A 25,076-nucleotide genomic window follows, 5' to 3' on the forward strand; every position below is an offset into this window, starting at 1 on the left:
TTGTATGGTGTTTTTAATTCATATCTATTGTAATGAAAAAGAAGACACTGATTTTTGTGTAGCTGGACTGCCAGAGTCAAACAACACACATGGATCACTCTCAGGTGCATTCATGACTCACAACATTTAATCAAACTTGCTAAGATTCTTGTTTTTAAAATGAAGGAGGCCTGCTATTTTTAAAAGACCGCAAACAAATTTTGCGTTCATATATTGGTATCACATCCTTGTCGTCGGCAGTGTTGCCTGAAGACATTTAGTTTCCAACTTCTGTTGCAGAAAGCTCAACATAGGGGGGCTTTAGCTAACTTTTTAAAAGCTTTATATTTAAGAATGTAGAAGACCTGGATGCTTCATACTTCGTATATAGATGCCTCATGTTATGAACTTTCCGTCAGTCACATGTCAAATGACCTTGACCTCATTTTCATGGTTCAGTGACTACTTGAGAAAAAGTTATTAATTTTTGTAATGTTAAATTCTCTCTTATTAATATAAGTAATTGGATAACTATATTTGGTATGTGCGTACCTTGCAAGGTCCTCATGCCCGTCAGACAGTTTTCACTTGACCTGGACCTCATTTCATGGATCAGTGAACAAGGTTAAGTTTTAGTGACAAGTCCATATCTGGGATACTATAAGCAATAGGTCTAGTGTATTCGGTGTATGGAAGGACTGTAAGGTGTACATGTCTAACTGGCAGGTGTCATCTGACCTTGACCTCATTTTCATGGTTCAGTGGTTATAGTTAAGTTTTTGTGTTTTGGTCTGTTTTTCTTATACTTTATGCAATACTCACTTTATAGGTCTACTATATTTGGTGTATGGAAGGACTGTAAGGTGTACATGTCTAACTGACAGGTGTCATCTGACCTTGACCTCATTTTCATGGTTCAGTGGTCGAAGTTCAGTTTTTGAGTTTTGGTATATTTTTCTAATACTTTATGCATTAGGTCAGCTATATTTGGTGTATAGAAATATTTTATGATCTATTGTCTGTTACGCAGGTTATATTTGACCTTGACCTCATTTTCTAGGTCCATTGCTAAGTGTGAAGTGTTTGTGTTTGGGTCTGTTTTTCTTAATTTATAAACAACCAGATGCTCCGCAGGGCGTAGCTTTATACGACCGCAGAGGTTGAACCCTGAACGGTTGGGGCAAGTATGGACACAACATTCAAGCTGGATTCCGCTCTAAATTTGGATTGTGATTAAATAGTTGACACAGCATAGGTTTCTGACACAGAATGAATGTATTCAAATGAACTTAAAATTTTTGTTTTCTCTTAGAGCAATTCACTATGCTGTTGAATATTAATCCTCTCAAAAAAATGTTTGAAGAAATTTTCTTTTTATTTATGAAATTTCAAATGAGAAAAATTGAACCCAATTTTTTAATCACATCCCCCTTTCCCTTATTCCAAAACTAATTTCAATTAAAATATTCTAATGGAGTTTGCAACAATTACTACTCAATTTAATACATCATAAAATATTAAGATGTAAAAAAACTGCTTGTTATCACTGAATGGTAAAGATTATTTAAATTTATCAGTTGGTAGTAAAAAGTGAATATACATTGTATATTGTATATAACAAAGATTTAAGTTGATTCAAGACAAAGAAAGATAACTCCAATTAAAAAAAATTCTTGCAGATATTTCTTGCTTACTATACTGGACAAAGAAAGATAACTCTTAATTAAAAAAAAAATTGCTATTTCACAATATTGTGAAATTAGATATTTCTTGCCATTGCACCATACTGTGCAATTGAAAAGACTTGCTATTGCACAATACTTAATATAATAATTTTAGATCCTGATTTGGACCAACTTGAAAACTGGGCCCATAATCAAAAATCTAAGTACATGTTTAGATTCAGCATATCAAAGAGGCCCAAGAATTTAATTTTTGTTAAAATCAAACTTAGTTTAATTTTGGACCCTATGCACTTTAATTTAGACCAATTTTAAAACTGGACCAAAAATTAAGAATCTACATACACAGTTAGATTTGGCATATCAAAGAACCCCAATTATAAAATTTTTGATGAAATCAAACAATGTTTAATTTTGGACCTCGATTTGGGCCAACTTGAAAACTGGGCCAATAATCAAAAATCTAAGTACATTTTTAGATTCAGTATATCAAAGAACCCCAAGGTTTCAATTTTTGTTTAAATCAAACTAAGTTTAATTTTGGACCCTTTGGACCTTAATGTAGACCAATTTGAAAACGGGACCAAAAATTAAGAATCTACATACACAGTTAGAGTTGGCATATTAAAGAACCCCAATTATTCAATTTTGATGAAATCAAACAAAGTTTAATTTTGGACCCTTTGGGCCCCTTTTTCCTTAACTGTTGGGACCAAAACTCCCAAAATCAATACCAACCTTCCTTTTATAGTCATAAACCTTGTGTTTAAATTTCATAGATTTCTATTTACTTATACTAACGCTATGGTGCGAAAACCAAGAAAAATGCTGATATGGGTCCCTTTTTGGCCCCTAATTCCTAAACTGTTGGGATCGAAACTCCCAAAATCAATACCAACCTTCCTTTTATAGTCATAAACCTTGTGTTTAAATTTCATTGATTTCTATTTACTATAACTAAAGTTATTGTGCGAAAACCAAGAATAATGCTTATTTGGGCCCTTTTTTGGCCCCTAATTCCTAAACTGTTGAAACCAAAACTCCCAAAATCAATCCCAACCTTTCTTTTGTGGTCATAAACCTTGCGTCAAAATTTCATAGATTTCTATTTACTTAAACTAAAGTTATAGTGCGAAAACCAAGAAAATGCTTATTTGGGCCCTTTCTGGCCCCTTATTCCTAAAATGTTGGGACCAAAACTCCCAAAATCAATACCAGCCTTCCTTTTATGGTCATAAACCTTGTGTTAAAATTTCATAGATTTCTATTCACTTTTACTAAAGTTAGAGTGCGAAAACTAAAAGTATTCGGACGACGACGACGCCAACGTGATAGCAATATACGACGAAATTTTTTTCAAAATTTGCGGTCGTATAAAAAGTCAACTATATTTGTTGTATTGAAAAATTGTTAGCTTTACATGTCTGCCTGGCATGGTTCATCTGACCTTGACCTTATCTTCATGGTTCATTGATCAATGTTATGTTTCTTGGTTAATGTTGAGTTAATGTGACAGTTGCAATAAAGCTTTATATTTAGGTCTATCAACATAATATCAATGATTAGTTAAGAAGGCGTGACATTTTAGTGTGTGCACTTTTGTGGGGTTATGGTCCCAACAGTTTAGGAACAAGAGGCCAGAAGGGATCAAAATAAGTATTTTTCTAGGTTCCAGACAATAACTTGTTTGAAAGTGTATCGATCTTTCTGAAATTGTCCAACAATGTTCCATACCGAAAAAGGAAGGTTGGGATTAATTTTGGCCCAAACTGTTTAGGAATTAGGGTCCAAAAACAATACTTTTCTAATACTTTTATAAATTGCTTAATTCTTGGCCAATTTCAATGTGGTTTTATTCTTGAATTACTGGGGTTCTTTATTTACAGGATCTAACAATGTATTAAGTTTTTTGGGAATTTATTTTTACCGTTTTTAAATTGGTCCACATGAGGTCCAAAGGGTCCAAATATAAAATTTGATTGATTTTATCACAAATTGAATTATTGAGGTTGTTTGATATGCGAAATCTAACTGTATTTAGATTTTTAATTTGGGCCGTTTTCAAATTCATGTACATTGGGGTCCAAAATTTAACGTTGCATAATTTCAACAAAAATTTAATTTATGGGGTTCTTTGATATGCTAAATCTAACCATGTATTTAGATTTTTGTGTTTTGGTTCCTGTTATCAAATTGGTCCACATTAAGGTCAAAAAGGTCCAAAATTAAACTTTGTTTGATTTTATCAAAAATTGAATTCTTGGGATTCTTTTATATGCTGAATTAATCCATTTAGATTTTGGATATTGGTCCATAAGTGGTAAATTCGAATTTTTTAAGTTCATAAGACCACATTCATTGTGTGTCAGAAACCTATGCTGTGTCAAATATTTAATCACAATCCAAATTCAGAGATGTATCAAACTTGAATGTTGTGTCCATACTGGTCCCAATTGTTCAGAGTTCGACCTCTGCAGTCATATCAAGCGGTGCCCTGCGGAGCATTTTATTGAATTTCAATCACAGTTTGAGGGAGTTTCTCATAACTAAACATACCTGAGCAATTTCTGTTTATTAATCTGCACTTCCTGGAAAGTGGCTTGACAGAACTTTATCAAATCTGTGCACAGATTCTTCTATTGGTTATGGAGGTATGCACCTACTATTTTAGGTTTAGATTCTCAGTTACTGTTTGGGAGTTTTTTCATAAGATTGCTTTTAATGACTGCTTTCTTAATTTGGAGGACAGAAGACACCACACATCTTCAATAGAAAACTTACATTTTTTTATTTCATGATAAAACATGGTAAATTCCAATCATTTTAGTAAAAATGAATTGTTTTTACATCGATGAGACAGTATCTCAATGACAAATAATAAACGACATCTAGAGGTCAACATAAAGTCAACATCTGTAGAATGGTCTCGGTTTTATAAATCATGCCAAGGTCTAATGACATAAATAGTTTGACATCTCTTCCAAAATCACATATGACTAAAATTGAGAATTGAAACGGTGAATTTGTCAAAAAGACAACAACCTGACCAAAGAGCAGAAAAGATATTTATTCAGCTATCACAGCTGCACAGAACCCTCTCTTTACCATTGGTTTTGCTAGATAGGCCTTTTGTGGGGAAAATTTGATTGGTTATATAGGGAATGACTGGAGCGACCCCCTATTAGGTCAGTCAGCACCCCCTATAAAAAGTTCTGGATCCCCTACCGATAGGAAAGTTCATGGATGACCACATTTCAATATCCTAGGCAGCCCATGGGTTTTTATACCCCCACTTTAAAAAAGGGGGGTAAACTGTTTTACCCCTGTCTGTCCTTCCCTCCCATGAATATTGCTTCGCATTTTTCTCAGGAACTACAATACAAGGATTTCTGAAATTTGGTTCCAGGGTTTATCTAAGTTAGCTATACTGTGTGATGCGTTTTCAGATTGATCACTTGACAACTTCCTGTTTACCAAACACTTGTATGATTTTACACATGATACCCAAGTTGAAAATTTTCGTCACATTTTTCTAAGGAACTACAATACAAGGATTTCTGAAATTTGGTTTCAGGATTTATATAAGTCACCTATACCGTATGATGCGTTTTCAGATTCATCACTGGACAACTTCCTGTTTACCGAACACTTGCATATTTTTACACTATTAATATTATCCACTTGCGGCAGGGGTATCATCAGTGAGCAGTAGCTCGCAGTTTCACTTGTTAAAATATGGAGCCAAATTATTTATTTAAAGAAGCAAAACCAATTAAAAATCTGCTTGCAGACAATAATGATGACCAGAAAGAAAATGTAAGAGTAACATCCTGTACAACAGGTCATCATGCTCATGGCAAGATATCTTATCATTTTATGTTGAATAAAAGCTAAATAGGGATAGTTAACAGGTGGCTTCAATATGACTATTGTCCTTGACCTCATTTTCATGGTTCAGTGAACACGTGAAAAGTTAAGATTTTTTTTGTATTGTTTATTCTTTCTTATTGTGAGTAAAAGGATACCTATATTTAGTATGTGCTTACCTTGTAAGGCCTTGCAAGATAAGTTTTTGAGTTTTGGTCTTTTTTCTGATACTTTATGCAGTAGGTCTACTATGTTTGGTGTTTGGAAATATTTTATAATTACAGATCAGTCTCAGTTTTATTTGTCATTGACCTCATTTTCAGGGTTTATTACTAGGTGCTTTGTGATTTGGTCTTTTTTTTTCTAGCAATAGGTTATAAATTTGTTGTATTGAATGATTGTAAGGTATATATGTCTATCTGACCATGACCTATTTTCATGGTTCATTGGTCAATGTTAAGTTTGAAACTATAAGCAATATATCAACTAAAACTCAAACTTAACATGAATAAATCAATCAATCAATTACTCATGTGTTTCATTAGTGAAATGAAGTAAAAAAAATTAACAGGCTTTCTGTCATCTTTGGACATTGCTTCCTTGAATTTTGTTGTGTGTCAGTAGAACTATAGTTTAAAAAAAAAAATATGTCCATCAGATGACCTGAATGCCCATGCTCATGCTTTAATTGTCAAAAGGGGCATAACTCTAGAACTGTAAATGACTCAGTGCTCAAATTTGAATTTGAACCCTGTCTGTAAGTATTGATTCTTAGCATTGTGTGAGTTTCATAAAATTTGCATAATGCAAACTTAAATTAGAGTGCGGAAACAAAATGGAGCGGATGGAAGGACTGTCAATGCAAGGGTATTAACACTAAATTCTCATGTTGCTGGTGATTTTAACTAATAACATGAATAACAGATTGATTTTCAAGATGTACTGCAGTATTTAAGGGTGAATATTTACAACAAGTCGCAAACACTGAAAAATTCAGTGCTGTAATGTACGATTATTAATTTAATCTTGTGAGTATTGTATTACATGTAATCCAAAAATATATAAACTTTTAGCTAACACAAAAAGTCATGGGACAGAAAATCACAAAATTTATCATGTTGATATTAAAGACAAAAAGTCACAATAAGTATCTTTTGTATATGAGAAAAGTTCTTACTTACTCTGTAGATTCTAAATTTTAATTCACAGTGTAGGTAATTGCTTTTAAAGTTGTGACTTTATGTCGACATATATATATTTTTTATACAAGTCAAGTTTCAATAAATTCAAACAAATACTTCTTTAATACCATCTAAAAATATAAATTATAAATTTGCTGTTTCTGGTAACCCATTTAAAACTAGTGCTAACATCTTGTCCAATGGTGTAGATTCAAACTCTCCATAACGTTTTTTATGAAAATATTCATCTTCTTTCCAAGGCTGTGGCATAATTTTCTTAAATATCTGGTTACCTGTATCAAACCAAACAAAGTTCTTGACTCCTCCTTCTGTATTTATGTCTAAAGTGTTTAATTGAAAGCATGTAAAGTTCAGAGTAGTTTGATCCATGTTTACACACTGAACGCTAACAGGTTCTGGCAACTTCACAACATCTTCTCCGAATCTTTCTCTGGCCCTAGCTGTGGCATATGCAAAGCAGAACATGAGAGATCTACACTGTCTGTCAACATTGTTCCAGTGATCACTGTTCTGCATGAACAAAGTATGTGGCCTGCCAAAGGCATATGGTAATTTAAAACCATTGCAGGTAGAATCATTATAGAAATGCTCTTTAATCAAATCAATTGTTGGCTCGACAGGATATAAATCTGGCAAAGCCATTTCAGTAGATTTGTCAATTATTTCTTGACTAGCAAATGGCTGTAAATCTTGATTTGATCCTAACATGTAGCTTGGTGATCCTCGTATCAAAATCTTCTCATCATTGAACATATAATGTGTATTGATAAATGGTGAATGAATGAGTCGTCTCCCCTGAACAGCGTTGGGGAACTGTGCTGCTGTACTTTGACACATCCTCACAAGATCTGTCAGGAATATGCCTATTGATTGACTTGGAGGGATACCATATTCTCTTGGAAATTTAAATTTAAGATTTTCCTTGTCAATTCTTCTAGGGAGTTTAACCCTTTTGCTTACCCAGTCCTGTGAATGCATTATATAACGCTTCAAAAGTTTTTCCTTGTTGGGTATTTCTATCTTGTTTACCAAGTCGGAAACATTTTGAGGTAACCCATCAAAATTCTGTGTCTTGGTCAGGACACAAACTTGGTCAATATTTTGCAAAAATTTGCTGTTATAGCTATAACATTTAACTGGATTTTCTTTATACAGCGGATTCTCTGTAGGGCTAGGTTCCTCATAGAACCTTGGATCATCAGCTGGTGGCTTCCATTCTGTTTTTACATCAGTCCTGAATTCCTCTAATGGATCAACAATGTTGACACCTATAAAAGAGAATATTTTTTTTTAGACCTTAAGTAATAGTTGCACTCTTAATTCAAAAAGTAGCCTGTATTGTCATGTTTAGCATATATATTCTGTTCTTTTAAGCATTGAATTTCAATGGGTCTGAGAGATATGAAAAGTGTTCACATTTAAAAACTTAACACTGTCACATTTTTATCTGAATATAAAGTCTCTATTATATGGAGTGCCTCAGAAAAGTGTGACAAATGTATATATATATGCTTTCTTCCAACAAATTGAAAAAAACTTAAATTATAGGAAAACAGTAGCACGAGTAGGTCATGTTGTGTCATACAGATTTTAAAATAGATATAGGAAGATGTGGTGTGAGTGCCAATGAGACAACTCTCCATCCAAATAACAATTTAAAAAGTAAACCATTATAGGCTAAAGTACGGCCTTCAACACTGAGCCTAGGCTCACACCGAACAACAAGCTATAAAGGGCCCCAAAATTACTAGTGTAAAACCATTCAAACGGGAAACCCAACGGTCTAATCTATATAAACAAAATGAGAAACGAGAAACATGTATATATTACATAAACAAACGACAACTACTGTACATCAGATTTCTGACTTAGGACAGGTGCAAACATTTGCAGCGGGATTAAACGTTTTAATGGATCCAAACCTTCTCCCTTTTTCTGAAACAATAGCATAACATCACAACATAGAAAAACACACATTAAAATATCAATAGGCAGACTTAACTCAATCAAAAAACGTATGATATATAAATTTGATCTGCGATATCTGAATACAAATGCACAGTTAATTAAATATTTGAGACAAACATTCATGACCAAAAAGCTAACAAACAAGTTCAAACAAAGCCATGGCAGGACATCAATGAGAAATATTTAACCAATCAATATTCACTTTAGAAAAAAAAACGGTTTTAAAAAAATAATTATAATCTTGAAGTTTATACAAATGTAGTAAGAATAAGTGAAAAATTGAAGATATTACAAATAATCAAAGCTAGTGTACAGACAAGATCCATATAAATAAAAAATAACAAAAAAGATTTTACAAGCACACATATCTTACAACTTATCAATGTCAATTTAGACAAATATTAAGTCATACATCAATGTAAATTTTGAGAAAAACTAGCAAAAATAATTGTAGGGCGAATTTAGGAAGGATTGAAACATTCCCAAGACTGCAATATAGCACCACTTTTACAGTTGCAATTTAGGCAATTATAGAGTGAGGACATAACAAAGAAGGGAATGAAAGTGGTATCAAATTGTTTAAAAGAGATCTAGACATGAATGAAAGTACATGTAACATAGCATGTTTGAAGTAAGACAGAAGTCTGAAATTAATGCATATGTAATACAACACCTTTTGAAATTACAGTCAATATGTGAATCTTCTTTAAAATGTTATTTCGCCACAAGAAATAAAGCAAAATAACAGGGAATAAAATTGAGAATGGAAATATAGGGGAATATGTCCAAGAGACAAAACCCTGACCAAAGATCAAATAACAGCCTATCAGTATTAAAAATGTGCAATGGAGTGAAATGACTGCATGCAATGCAACACACTTTGCATACAGACAATATTAGCTTTTTCCTTAAAATGTTATTTTGCCACAGGCTTTACAGGTAATATTAGGCAAATATCAGTCAATCAGTGTTAAAAAAATGTGCCATGTCATATTCATATTGCTGAAAATATAGAACAAAATCTGTATTCATCTAGATCTGTAACAGTCAAATGACAGTGTTGTATATTAAAGTAAATACAAATACAGTGTACTTAATCATGAATGTGTTTAATTCATAGTAAGGAAGGTACCAGTTTATACACATCATGCCATATAGATATGAAAATTAAGTATGAGTGCCAATGAGACAACTTTCTATCCAAGTCACAATTTGTAAGAGTCAATGTATGACCTTCAACACAAATCTAGTCTAGGTTCACAAAGGGCCCCAAAAGTCAAGTGACTAGTGTAAAACCAAGCAAACAGGAAAAGGTAAGGCTTTGATTTAAAGGTAAAAAGGATTTGAATCTGTGCTAAATGCTGATTTCATTTTTTTGTCTTCATCATTTGAACTCAGGTGCACATAGTTATAGCATTGGCAGTCATATTGCATTTACTCATTTTTATATTGAAGTTGGGAGTGAGAAAATTTCAGCCATTAAACAGGCAAGCCTAATAATAAACAAGATGCACGAATAATTCTTTTGAACCAATCAACAATCCTTGGGTGAATCCGCTACTCTCCTTAGAAACTATATGTTTTTATTATACTTTAAGCAAATTTCTCATATATATATACTCTCTATTCATTTCATTGGACACACTGCATCTGTTAATTTTTACCCACATTTCATACACTATCTGACCAAAGCAACAAGGGATAATATTAACAAGTTTCAATGCCTAAAATAAACATGCACTGAGCCCGAAGTTTGCCATCGTTTTGTTGTTGTATAATAAGGTATTTGCCAATTCCCGTCCTTGACTCTGTAATTAGGCCATAATAAATAATAGGTTTGTTTGCCCAAACGCTACCTACCCAGAAAAAAGATGCCTACTCAAATTCTTTTATTGTCCTGATTTGAAGAAGTTTTTTTTTTAATCAAATAGGCATGAAGACTAATAAACACCTGATACTTCAATTTCTTTATTTTGAAAAAAAAAGAAAATGCCTACCTACCTACCCACTGTCTCAAACTTTGGGTAGGGTTTGGGCAAACCAAAATATTTTAAAGTGTGGCCTTAGAGATCCTTTTATTTAGTTGCCTTCCTTATGAGGGACAATAATCTTTATTTACAATGGAGAGCTAGCAGAAAGAGCAAATTTATCTGTGCGTAATGTGAGTAATCTGTTAGGTTTTCAAATCTTTTAATTACATTAATTTGTTGTTAAGGTAAATACTTTTGACATAAAAAAATATTTTCATGAAAAATTAGTTTATTACCGCCTATACATCACTTTTAATTCATCATTCTTTGCATTGGATTTTGTCTGGTGAGGAACCAGTCTACGATTGTCAAAGGGAAGCAATTTGTTCAAAAGGTGTGTAATAAAAGAATCAAATAGGTAATTGGCAAATGGACTATTTAGAACTTGTGACTTAGAATTCCAAATAATTATGACATTTTGAAAGACTTTTATCCTTTTTTCTTTGACGCTTTAAATCACTGTAAGGCATCAAAGCATTAAGTATAATAGGCTGTATACTGCAGCTGTGCTATTTGAAAAGTCAAGTTGCATTGACCGTATATTCATATGTAATATACAGTCACTGACCCTATATCACCTTGTTTATAACGTTGACATTTTGTTTATGTATAGACTCCCCTGACCAGTGCTCGATAACGACCAGTGCTCGATAATGCGCTACAGAAATTATTTTTTTAATGAAAGTACAACATTTTTGATTCAATTTTTTTTGTATTTATACCTGAAAAGGGGCTTTACAGGAAATATACATTTCGCATGATCTTAATTTAAATGGAAATTAATAGCAGACGATGAATCGACAGTCGTGAATCGAAGCTGAAAAAATCGCTCTTGGTTTCAAGTTTAAAAAAAAACTTTTAACTAAATATTTAGTAGTTAAAAATAACATGGATCGATTGCAAATTCATTAACAATTCAAATGATGTGATTCCTACAGTTATATTCTATTTAAGGCATTTGTAACATCATTTTTTGTTCCCCTAGAGCCCCTACATATTTTCACTTGCCCGTCGCCATTTTTATGTAAACAATATATTTTGGGTAAACTTGCTTGTCTTTTCATGTATATTCCGGTTTGGTTGTTTCATTTGTCACTGATGAGCCATGGTACTGCAATGTTTGTGTACAATCTAAGGAATAATGACCTATGAACATGTTTTTACCGAGTTTTTGTTTTTCAAACAATAAACATTTTGTTAAATTTCAGAATCTCTGAATTTCTATGAATATATTACCATTTCAGTAAAATTTAAATGTCAATTATCAGAAAAATTTTCATTTTATCAAGTAGACATCATAGTTTTTATTTTATTTTTATTCTGAGGTTTTTAATGCATTATCGAGAACTGGTCAATTTATATTCAAATTTGGCTTATTTTTAGTATGTGAATCAAGCATGCCCCAAGGTGACATCGTGATAGGAATTAAACAACCAATCAGGTTCTTTTATTTCAAATAAGGTCAACTATGATCAAACAAAAGGTCATGAATCATGTACACAGTCAAAAACAATGTTAAATTATCGAGCACTGGTCAGTAGAGTCTAGTTTTTATTTATGACGTCAATAAAACATACAGGTTTGCGGAAATTTAATGTCGTCCGCTCCAAATTAAGAAATGATGTTTTTTACCCAAATTACTTCATTTAGAAGTTTTCAGAGTTGCAGTATATAAATATAAAGAATAACCATACATTGTCTCGAAATATCAATGTTATTTGTACTCAGCTAGAAACAGGTAGAAATGCTAGGCACAGCCTTCTCTCTACCTGTTTCTGAAGCCTTGTACAAATAACGTTGATATTTCGAGACAATGTATGGTTATTCTATATGTTTAGAAGTCATAATTATTTGGACAAATCCAGGGTGACAAAGTTGCTTTTACGTCTCATACTTTGACAAATTGCTATGCCGGACTTGGAAATTCTTAAACAGGTCTCATTGTGTTTTCTTTGTTTTAACAGCATAGGCAACAGCAAAGAAGTCTGTGTTTTACATATGTGGTTGGACTATAAATAAATTTATATCTATGAATATTTTTTTTCTATTATATTTTTTTATGCTACCTAATTTTTCTATAGCTTCTGGCACTTGTAGGGGAGGATTTTTGTATTTTCCCCTAGTCTTCCAGACAGTCTTTAACCATTTAACTTTGTTAATTTTATAATAAAACAGTTCTTTAGTGAGCCTCATGGTTCCAAAATGGGTTGTTATCAGAGCTATGGTCTATCCCAAGGCTTTACGGAAACCGGAAGTTTACATGAGCAAACGATAAACCAAGAAAAGTATCGAAGATAAAAAATGTAAAACTCGCACTTCAGAAAAAAAAAAGTAAATATGCATCGTCTTTCCAGTCTCTTTTCTGTTCGGAGCATCAATGTTCTCTGTTTATGGAAGATAGTTGTCTTCGTCTGCACATATAAATGAGCTGAATTTTGTGTAAAATTGTCCCTGTCATAAATAATCACCATTCATGTTTTATCCTGTTTACATTCCAAAATAAGATAAACAGTTGTGTGTTGTAGGGTTTTTAGACGAATAAATGAGACTTCCAAGGTTTATATCGATTTCAACCATTTAAAATTCCCCCTTGGAATTATAGACTTTAGTATTGAATTGTCACATTTCTAACTACTTGGGGCTCCTTAATATCTATACAAAACATTTCAATTAATATCATGTCTGTGCCAGACTGTGGATAATCCTCTTTTTAACGACATTAACTTAAGAGGTATCAGGTCTGTTTGCGCCCAATACACTTCCGCACCCTACAAGTTTGTACCTCGTAGTTCGCACCCAATACTTAACCAAAATCTCACTTTATTTAGAAACTGATTTTTGCTTTTTTGTTAACAATAGACGTATTTACACTTGTATGCAAATTTGTCCGCCATTACGTAAAATCACACAGGTTCCCGTAAACTTTGACATCATAATTTAAAATATTTGACGTTACAATTTAAAAGTGATTGTTGCTTGACGTCAAAAGGTGATTCGGAGTCGATCTAAGGTCATTTGGAGGCAAGATACAGCTAGATACCAAAAGTGTAAATACGTTTATACACTATTTAAATCATGATTAATATTTATTCAACTCACAAACAAAACGTTGTCTCACTTTATTTTGACACAATGACAACAAATTATACTTATAGGAATACACTTGCCGAAACAAAGTCATTGAACACAAAACCAATAAAAAAATGGGTGTGAATGTGTCATGTGTGTAGGGTGCGAACAGACTTTGGGTGCAAACATGTAGGGTGCCAAAGTGATTGGGTGCAAATGTGAATGGGTGCAAACAGATCCAGATTCAACTTAAAGTCATAAGAAACCTCAAATCAAAAAAAAATAATGCATATGATTTTTATAACTCAATGGATAGTTTTCATTATAAAACTTATGTACATATACCTTTTTCTGAAGAAAATTCTTTAATTTATTCATGTTTAGAAGAAGTTTACTTTATTTGAATAGCTTCCTTCCAGCAAGCAATTCCCCCGACATATTTTCCGTATGCAAGGTGACCTCAGTGTGACCCATCTCGTAAAAATCCGGTGACCACAATACGCATGGATGTCCTAAAAATAAACTATTATCTGAATTTACATGTTAAACACGTGCTCATTTCCCATGCTTTTTTGTTTATTTTTCGTCAATTGTTGACAAACAGGTGACAATCGTTAAACTTCGGCTTCAAAACACGAACTTTAATTACCTGCCATATTTTCACAACAACACTGACCGATTGAAAAAAAATTGACAATTATACGAAATTTACACGAAAAAAATGATAAATTCGAGCACAGAAGACTAAGTTTATGATGTTTGTATGCATTGATTCAAGAATTGGAAGAACATTATTGTTCACCGGTCACTCGTTTCTTATGACTTTAAGATACAAGATAATTTATAATGCCAAACAAGTCACAAGTTGCTGAGCAGACTAATCCTTACACTACAACAAACATCTAAACAAGATACAATGATTTGAACTGAGTTTCAGCTAATTTCCTAAAGCATGTAGAGCAAGACTTTAGTTAGCTTGCTTGCTTTGTTTTTATATTGTACAATCATTAGGATAACACCCAATTAAATTCAAATATTATATATACAGGTTAAACTTTGCCTATATATATTGTTTAAAGATGTCAATCTTATTTACAAAGCTTGTATAAACAATTATACAAACAAAGCAAGCAAGCCAACCAAAGTTTTGCTTAACATGCATTAGGAAATAAGCTGTAATAAACAATATAGTTGGTTGTAAATGATTTGTTTGATTTTTGTTAATTAAAATTTTATAAGAAAATAAATCATTATATAATTGTAGTATTTATAATGCAATGATCCCCAGTATGAACAGAAAAGAACACACTGTTTCTTAAAAACTAAGTTATTCATGATGATGAATATACAAATAATTACTCTACAGACTATGTCACCATCATCATCATGTATATCAAATCTGGGAACAGTATATATCTTACAGGAAATGAATCTGATTGGTTTTCAGTATAAAATTGATAGAATCTCTGACTCCCAGAGACTTCATGAATTTTGGTAGGGTCTGACTGCAAACCATCTGAACTGCTCAATAAATTAACCACGTAAACTCTAATCCTAAATAAATACAAGTTTTATCATAAAGAAAATATGTTTTTTCATATAAAATTAGCAAAATTAAGCTTGATTCATTTGATGTGAAGTGTTTTATAATGGTTTGAAAATTTGGGAGTCATTGAAATGACAGAATACAAGTTGGATACACTGGCATCACTAAAATTAGTTTGAATGACATTTTATTGTGATTATCAGAAATTATTAATAGGATAAAAGCGAGTCCCTATTGAACACATGCCTGTTTCCCAAACGTATCTTTATTAGTTATGACCTAACGATAAAATCCACTACAATTAGGTAGTGTCACATCCCATCAATATAAATGTTCCTGATCAAATCATTTTAATTCTTGAACTTTATATATACATATATGAGGGGGGGCGGGCAATATCTTTTTATGTTAAATGGTTTTGGCATATTTCAAGGTGTAGAGAACTGTTATCCGAGATAAACTTAAACAGTTAATTGTTTTCAACCCACTGTGTTGACTGTTATCAGCTTTTTTTGCATCTGTTGTTAACTGTTTTTGTCAAAATTGAGGTGTTGTTAACATGTAACAGACCCCCTAATTCCCCCGTCATAGGTTGACCTTGATCATGTTGATGATTTCTGCACTAATGTACAGTTTTGTATACACGTAGAATCAAATTTTTATCTTCATTTTTTTAATCCATAATTTTATTTTCGTGTTTTTAGGTTGAGATGTCTGGAACAGAAAACACAGAGAGCACTGAAGAGCAGTCATGTGACATATGTAAGATTTCATATGTCACTGAAAAGGTTGGTGTCAATTGCAGTTGTACTATTATGAACACAAATTTTTATGCAAGTGCTTTTTGCATACCAAAATATGCCTCGTACATACAAATATTATATATACTCTTGTATTATGCTGTGTTGCATAGCAGTACATGTATCAATTGTGAAATATACACTGAAGTACTATAGACTATTTGTCAATTGATACTGATTTGATTCTGTTATTGCATTTTTTTCTGTTGTGGTATGACAACTTTGTTTCATATATAATTATTTTCTTTAACCTTTAATTTTTCTTCCAGGAATTACAAGATCATGAATGGTCACTTATGCACCACATCAAAATTGAACAAAGAAAAAAGTGAGTACTGTGGATTCATTATTATTCGTTGGATACCAATTTTCGTGGATTTTGTGGGGACAGACAAACCATGAAAAAAATGTTCAACGAATACCTAATTTTCTATAGGCTTGTATATAGATTTGTCCAAAACCACGAAATTAGACATCCACGAACCTATACGTTTTCCTCAATCCACGAAAATTGGTATCCACGAAAATAAATGAATCCACAGTAATTATTTCAAATGTAGCTGCTATAGATAAATCTTTCAATTTGTTGTTGTTTTATGGGGAAAATAAAATACATATATACATGTACTGTACACACCAGAAAAGCAAATCTCACTTTTCTTCCAGTGTATTAAGGTTCAAAACCCCTACTGCATGTTCAGTAGGCCTGTGTATGAAACGCAATAATATCAATACAGCAAAAATTTTAAAAAAGATGTGACTTTTGTGCATATATACTGTAAATTCAGAAATTATTGCGTGCATTTATTATTGCGATTTTGTCATTTTACACTTGAATGCGATTTTAATTTTTACGATTTTGAGAAAAGTCATGCTTAATTCAGTTAAAATATTACAAAATGCGAGTTTTAATTATTGCGTTTACAACTCAGTCGAAATATTCGCAATAATAAAAACCTCGCAATAATTTCTGAATTTACAGTATATAACAAAAGAAACCTCATTTACAGCAATCAAATTTATTATTTCATTGCATTTAAAGAAAATTTTCATTTTGTGGTAACTAGAGCCAAGATTTTAAGGAAAATCTGCAGGAATTTATTAAAGAGATTTTTGTTGTAATACTCGAAACTTAGATTGCTCACGTATTTGTCAATGTTGTTCCAAAAAAAGAGTCGCTGACATCAAGCAAATATAAGATGCATATTCATAACTCAAAAAATAAATGACTGGGTTAAACGTGAGACAAAGTTCACTTGATATAATGCATTTATAAGGGACACAACTCTGTTATATTTTCATTTTTATAAAAAAAAAAAGTTATATAATTACTGAATTCTTGCTACGATTCTCAATCCTTGCTCATGATATATTAGGGTGCATATAGAATATGTCTTATGCAATGAAAATGAGATACTAATATGTGTGTTTTGTTTACAGGGGTGCAGTACACAAATGTTCCTTGTGTTTTACAATATCTCCAAACCTGATAGAATATGGAAAACATTTGAATGGAGACAAACACAAACAAGCAATAGAGGAAAGCAGAGTGCAGATTGAAACCTTAGATCCACAAGAAATACAATCCAGGTTACATTCTAGGTAAGACAGTACTATATTTGAATACAATAGGAATGGTCAAGTTTTGAGTTCGATGCATTTCTGTCAAAAACTCTGGTTTAAGTGAACATCATTCATGCTCTTTAAGGGCATCCTCACTTCCATTCCAATGTTAAGCCAGTAGTTGGAAATTATAATGCTATGTTGCACGAATTGTTCAGCAAATTAAATTATGAAATTGACAAACAGCATTGCTATCATTAGGGAATTGTAATTAAGTACATTGTACTTACAAAACAAACATTATTTCTAGTTTCTCCTGCACAATGACAATCACTAAGATGCTTGATGAATGTTAATAGTGCAGGGATAAAGCAATTTCCTCTATCTGGTAAATCACGTCATAAAGGCATGCATAATTGATGAGTTTTTTTCGGTGACGGATGAAATCGAAAGTGGTCTATTAAGTAAAGGTTTTCTCAAGTATGAAATGCTTGTATGTGAGTAATTCTGCAGAAAAGCTTGTCAAGGTTACACACATAATACCTTACTTCAGATTAAAGTTTATTTTATTTGATTCCAATTTTCATTGGAAATTTAATCTATGTCCCATTTTTGACAAATTCAAAAAAGGTAAAATATCAAAAATACTGAACTGCAGGGGAAATTAATAAAAGAATTTCCCATAACAAATGGCAAAATCAAAAGCTCAAACACACAAAACAAATAGAAAACAACAGTCTTAAGCCTGATTTGATACAGGCATTTCCTTATGAAGAAAATGGTGGATTAAACCTAGTTAAACCTCTTATGTGCATGACAGTCACATTAAGGCCTATAGGTGCTTTGTATTCTTTTCAATGCTTTATTCGTGGTTTACTTGATATATATGTACTCAAGAAATTTTTAAAAAAGATAGTACTTCCACTTCAAGGCCACTTGTACTATTGTTCTACTGTTAAAATAGTGTTAAACATTTGTACACATTGTAAGTGTTATAATGACAAAAGTTTTTGTATTAATAATACAGAATAAGGAAATGATCGATACAAATTAATAAAGACTGGAATTTGAAATAAAATTATCCAAAATTTCAAGGTTAAACATATAGTATAAAACAATATATTAAATGTTATAATCCAGATATGAATGAATAAATGCAGTTGTAAATTATATGTGAATGATTGTTGTTTGCTTTTCGCCAAATTAGCATAAAAAGGCTATATCGCTGCAACAACTAATTCGAATGATATGTGAATGGTCAGAGATAATGGTCAACAAATACCCTTCATCAAAATATTATGTATACATGGGACTACATGTATATCATATAATCATTCATATGCCAAGCTCCAAATTGCCCTGATCCATACAGTTTTGCACCCTTTTAAGATATACCTTGAGCTTCATGTAACATATTCACTATTCTTCTGATTTATTACAGTGAAAAAGATGAAGATCCTCATTCAGAAACAGACAGAATGGAAACCAGTTATGGCAGAGACCCAAGAGGACACCAGAGGTCATATTCCCAACCTGCAACTAGGGGTCAGTTCTTTGGTAACAGGAGACCTTACAGAAACAGACATGGTCAGTTCTATGACAAAGGTTATAATTACCAAGACAGCATGGAAAACCCTTATTGGCATAAAAGTGGAATGATGCAGATGTTTCCTTATCAATGGAGACAGCCGTGGGATTCCACTTCTCCAGATCCTTGGGAACACCCCAATCAGACCCCTGAAGACATGGAATTCCAATATCAGGATAAAAATAGAAACAGAAGACCAAGCCACCAAGAGTCAAATGAACAATATTCTGGACGGGAAAGGTACAATAGATATGAATATGTACGACCAGAACGGGACCAGGATGTTGATAAACGTAGAATTGATGTAGATGAGAATAGAAAATCGGTCAGGTTTGAGGATGAATCCGAGGAAACGTCAGGATATTTGTCACAGCCTCAAGTGAGTCAGGATTTTATTACTTCAAAACGGAGGAAAAGAAGTAGTGACATTCCAGAAAAAGAACAGCCTGTTGGTGGGAGGACAACTAAAAATAGTAAAAATCGATCGCTAGAGTCTCCGGTTGTTGAGGCTGATAGTACAACGGATATTGAAATGTCAACAAAAAGGTCATCAGTGGACAAAGACAAAGACAGAAAACAGGAGGTTAAGAAAAAAACAGAGGCAAAAGTTAAGAAGAAAAAAGCAAGTAGTAGTAAAACTTCTCCAAGGTCAGATGAAGGTGATACAGTATTGGAACGAGCAGAAAAATTATGTAAAGAGCTTAGAGATAGAAGAGAAAAAGCAAAGAAGGATGTGCAAAAAGGAAAGAAAGTAGAGAAAAATGAAGAAATAAATAAACAGTTGGCTAAGTTTGCTGAAATAAATAAAAGTTATGTCAAAGGTGTTCTTGATGATGCAGACTTAGATGTGCCTTTAAAAACATTTGATATGCGATCCAAAAAGAGTGATAAAATTTCATCCACTACTCTGAAAAAAGAAAAAATCTCTGCAACTTCCAGCAGTCCTGCCAAGGAAATAACTCCTGTAAGTTCTACTACAAAGTTCAAAAACAAGAAAGCAGCTTCTAAAGTAGAGAGCCCAAGCAGGTCCTCTGATAACAAAGTGAAGGATGTTAGTCCTAGTCCTATTCCTAGGAAAATTATAGATATACATAGCATTGAAAGCCCTGATGAATCTCAGATTGAAAAAACTTCACAGAAAAAATCAACTAGTCAGTCAAAATCTAAAGCAGGCAAGACAAAAGTAACAAGTAAAACTAGAGATATTGATGAAATAAGAAAAGAGATTGAATTAGAAGTTCGTCAGTCACAACAAGACAAAACTAGTAAATCTCTTTTAAATGAAAGCCTGACTCTACATGAAAAGGAAGAGGATGAGACGACTATGCCAGAGAAAAATGTAGAGGTAAAAGAAACTCTTGATTCAGCTGAACCATCTAAATTACGATCATCTGTAGAATCTACTAGCCGGGAATCCTTACTTAAAATGGTAAATTCACCAAGGTCTCGTAAAGAAAGACAACAGTTAGCTGAGTTTTTGAGAACATACGCTAAATCACAAAACCGATTATCATTACCGAGATTTAACTTACAGATGTCAGGGTTGTATGATAACCTTGAGCATTATGGAGAGTTTGGTTTGGAAGAGTTATCACCAGAAGTCCAGCTTCAAATTGCTGAACTAATTGAGGCTGATATCAAGCCGGATATTGATGAGCTGGAACAAAATTTACTATTGTCTAATATTAAGATAGAAGGTGCAGATGAATTTCCTGGAATAGGTTTGCAACTGTCCTCCAGTGTTGATAAATTAGAACTATTGGATAAATCTCTGAATGAGCGAGAAAAATCGACAGCAGGCTTTTCAGATGTTGAGAATATGAATGAATTGAATAGACTGAAATCAAAGATTTTATCCAGTAGTGAAATTAAAAAGGAGCCTTCAAGTGGGGTGAAAAGCCCTAATAGATCTAGTGGTCCACAATCACCGCAGTATAGCCAAGAAGAACGAGACTTCATAGAAAAATTTTGTAGTCCAGGAAGCCCAGTTAAGAATGTCAGTAGTCCACAGAAACATACTGACAGAGATGATATTTCAAGAGAATCACGAGTCAGTAGTCCTCAGAAAGATGTTGTCAAAACAAATATTTCAAAGGATTCTCAAGTCAGAAGTCCACAGTCAAATACAGGCAAAGCTGATATCCAGAGAGATTTTGAGGTCAGTAGTCCACAGAAACATGCTCACAGAGCTGATATCCTAACAGATTCTCAGTTCAGTAGTCCAAAGACACATGGTCACAATTCTGATGTTCAAAGGGATTCTCCTGTCAGAAGTCCACATGGTCACACAGCCAATATTCCGAGGAATTCACAAGAGGATTTCTTTAGACAAAGAATTAAAACAGAGATGCCTTTTATCACCGATTCACAAGAAAACACTTTCATTTCTGATGCTCATGTAGATCATAGAGAAAAAAGCAACCAGACCAAATCAACTGATGTATTAGGGCCAATTAAAACTAGCATTAGCAATTTCCGTAGTAGATCTAACTCTTTGTCAAGTTTACATGCAACTAAAGACTTTAATTTTAGTGATAGTCTACGATCAAATCCAGAAACAAACACCAAGTTAGAAACAGTAAAATCAATTGACCCATTAGAATTATGGCGTAAAGAACAAGCAAGGGAGAAATCTTCAGAAAAACCTGAAAAACTGGACCATTTGCAATTAAAATCTGATGAATACAAGCATATCAAATCCGCAGTTACAAATTTCAGTTCCGGTGGAAGACAGAATGATGAAAAGACTGCAGTTTCTCCGTACAAACTATCAGATGGGGGATTTGAAAGTTATAGAGGCAGTAGTGATAGTAATATTATCTCCTCCCCGTCTCAGAATAAAACTAACCAACTTGAACCATCTGTTACTGTGTCAGGAAGTCTTCCATGGAATAGTAAGGAACTTTTACCACACAGTCAGATAAAATCAGATATGATGCAGCCTGGGACTTCATGGTTTGATGCAGTTTCATCAGGTCAGCAGACGTATCATACACAAGCAGGTCATGAAACTGTGGGTGAAAAGATATTAGTGGCTCCCTCTGTATCTACTTGGCTTAGTAGTGGGATACCAAAGACTGAACCATTGTGTACAGTAGGGACTGTAGCATTAACCAGCACTACAACAGTAACAACCTGGTCTACCTCGTCTGGATATTTGACTCAACCTCAAGGTATGTTACATGTCATTGTTGAATTTTAGATGTGAGGTCACATAAGTAGCATTTGGTTGGGATAACATAATATTGATGCTTGTCATGGTTCTCACTATTAATATTTTATCAATTTCAGGCCACTCTTAAAAATATATTTCATGTTTCTAACCCATGCCTTGTAGTGTTTGGTACATGTAGATAGCTTGCATTTCTTTTTTTGCCAACAGCACAAGTTATATATTTTACAACAAAAGGGCAGGAAACTTAAAAAAAAACCAATTGTTTCATAAATTTTTTCTAGCAGGCTGTTTTTTAGGTTGGTAGGTAGGCAACATCAAATATTCTTAATTTATGTTTGGCCTCTGTGCATATTTGATATGTGTATCTTCACTGGTTATCTTTAAATAAATACATAGTGTTAAAAATTACTAAGATTTGGTAGTTAAAATATGTTAATGTCAAATGCTTTACAACTTTAATAATCACTTTCTGAAATTATGACACAGGCCAATTAGGAAAACTAAATTTATAATATGAAAATTATGTATGTTAAGCAATCAACAATAAATCATAAATCAAACCCCTTATCTTTTACGCTGAAGATGAACATGCTACCGGTAAACTGTTGGATAAGTATATAGGTTATGTATACACAATCAATATTTAGAATGTGCACAGCCAAAAGTATTAAGTCTAAGACATATAAAAAGTGCACAACCTGTAAAATTTTGCAAGAAATATTTGAACTTGTTATAGCTAAAATATTAACTCTTCTTTATTTTTTTACAGTAATGTCATCATCAGACATGAGCTTATCTACTATCAGTCGAGACATCAGAATGAGGCGACCATCAGAGACTTCTACAGCAGAAAGTTTGGTTGATACAGTATATGATATCAGTATTAAGGAGGAAGATATACGTCAGGAATTACAGGACGTCGATCAGAATATTACCAGGTTACGGAAACTTATAGAAGAATCGACAGAGGAGCTCAATAATTATAAAGAAAGGAAACAAAAAGTTTGTTCTTAGATTTTTAAAGTCTGGTTTTCATTAAAAAAAAGGGAAATATTCTGCAATAAAATTATTGTGAAATAAATTTCATAGAGTTTCAAAGCAATATCAAATAAGAAAACTTGGTATGATTGACAATGCAACAACTCTTCACAAGAGACCAAATGAAATAGAATTTACCAACTGTAGGTCACTGTACAGCCTTTTTACAATGGACAAAATCCACATCAGATACATGTACCAAGCTATAAAAGGCTCTGAAATGAAAAATGTAAAACACTTTTAAAAACAACAAAGTAAAGGCATGAATTATGTACAGAACAAGAAACGAAAAAATATATTTGATATACAGCAACAAACTACAATGTATATAAACCAAATTCAAATTCTCTTTGTTCTAGTTTAATGAAATTAAAGCAGCACTTACATAATAAAGTGCAACACCACAAATGTAACTGGTTAGATTTCTAGCACAAGATATGCATGCATTTTTTTTTGTTTTACTGAAATATTGTAATGAACTCACAACAAGTATACAGATATTATAGAATATTTCACATATTTCAGCTGAAAAAAGATGAAGAAAACTTAAGATCAAAAAGAATCAATGTTCTACAAGGTAAGTTATTTATAATTACTTCACATTTATTTGAATATTTTTGCTGCTGAAATTTAAAATAACAACATTTTCATAAATTTATTTATTTATTTCAATGGAGACTGAATAAAATAAAATACTTGAAACGAATAGAAATGTTGGTGATGAGAATTTATAAGTTTTAATATGATATATGAAAGGGGAACATTTTTGGTGATGGGCTATATCTTTTTAGTTTTAAATCAGATGTTCACCAATAGGTCATTTCTGGAATCATGTCTTTCACCAAAAAAGATAGTCAATTTCGCACGCCTTTATGACATCATTTACCAGATAAAAAGCATGTCTGTATCCCTGCTCTATTAAAAGTTTCCAGCACTTTCATAATTGTCATTCTGTAGGGAAGTATAGAAATAATTAATGTTTCATAAGTACATAATCATGATTGCCATATGACTGAGGGAGAGCAACCATCCTTTTAGATTTAAATATCCCAAAGATTTTGTGCAGTATAAAATAAAACTTTTTCACCCGTTTGCTCAACTTGTGTTGGAAATTTCTATGCATACATTTGTGGCACGTGGTGATGGAAGTCGCATGACAAAGTCTGAAAACCGTATCCCATAACTGGCATATCTTGATGATAATGCAACATGGAATCAAAAGCACCACATCAAAGTTCAAGGATAAGGTTTTGATTTTTTCATCATCAGACTCTATATCTAGATCTACTAGCCTCTCCTCCTAAATATCAATAAAGCAGTACAGTACCCTATACAAAAAAAATCTACTACAAATCCATATTGTTTTAAACTAGACATATGCACCCATGATTTTTTTTTTTTTTTTTTTCTTCTGCATGTAAAAAGTAAAATCACAAAAATACTGAACTAAGAGGAAAATTAATTCAGAAAATCCATAATCACATGGCAAAATAAAATAACAAAACGCATCAAAAATGAATGGACAAGAACTGTCATATACCTGACTTGGTACAGGCATTTTCAAATGTA

At 32.7% G+C, this 25,076-nt stretch overlaps 2 protein-coding genes across 2 annotated transcripts in view; one reads left to right on the forward strand and one right to left on the reverse strand.

Moving 5' to 3' along the window:
• Nucleotides 1-6,813: 6,813 nt before the first annotated feature.
• Nucleotides 6,814-12,965, reverse strand: LOC134711275 (large ribosomal subunit protein mL37-like). Its single transcript, XM_063571799.1, has 2 exons — nt 12,795-12,965; nt 6,814-7,998 (listed from the first exon to the last, which is right to left on the reverse strand). Exons 1-2 carry the CDS (start codon nt 12,919-12,921, stop codon nt 6,854-6,856), a joined length of 1,272 nt encoding a protein of 423 aa, XP_063427869.1. The 5' UTR covers nt 12,922-12,965; the 3' UTR covers nt 6,814-6,853.
• A 3,063-nt stretch (nt 12,966-16,028) lies between these two features.
• The window catches only part of LOC134711277 (uncharacterized), a 35,642-nt gene continuing 26,594 nt past the window's right edge, over nt 16,029-25,076 (forward strand). Inside the window, exons 1-6 of the mRNA XM_063571800.1 lie at nt 16,029-16,131; nt 16,413-16,471; nt 17,584-17,745; nt 19,148-22,467; nt 23,239-23,471; nt 24,033-24,084. Coding sequence (XP_063427870.1) covers nt 16,054-16,131; nt 16,413-16,471; nt 17,584-17,745; nt 19,148-22,467; nt 23,239-23,471; nt 24,033-24,084 — 3,904 coding nt within the window. The 5' untranslated portion in view covers nt 16,029-16,053. The remainder of the gene's footprint in view (nt 16,132-16,412; nt 16,472-17,583; nt 17,746-19,147; nt 22,468-23,238; nt 23,472-24,032; nt 24,085-25,076) is intronic.

The sequence above is a fragment of the Mytilus trossulus genome, chromosome 3 (assembly GCF_036588685.1).
Source record: "Mytilus trossulus isolate FHL-02 chromosome 3, PNRI_Mtr1.1.1.hap1, whole genome shotgun sequence".
NCBI classification, from domain to species: Eukaryota; Metazoa; Mollusca; class Bivalvia; order Mytilida; family Mytilidae; genus Mytilus; species Mytilus trossulus.

Excerpts from the sequence above, each read along its gene's own strand:
- LOC134711275 (XM_063571799.1), bottom strand. The coding sequence starts at position 12,921 with ATGAGGCTCACTAAAGAACTGTTTTATTATAAAATTAACAAAGTTAAA. Across the intron at positions 7,999-12,794 it reads AGAAGCTATAGAAAAATTAG|GTGTCAACATTGTTGATCCA; the intron begins GTAGCATAAAAA and ends TCTCTTTTATAG.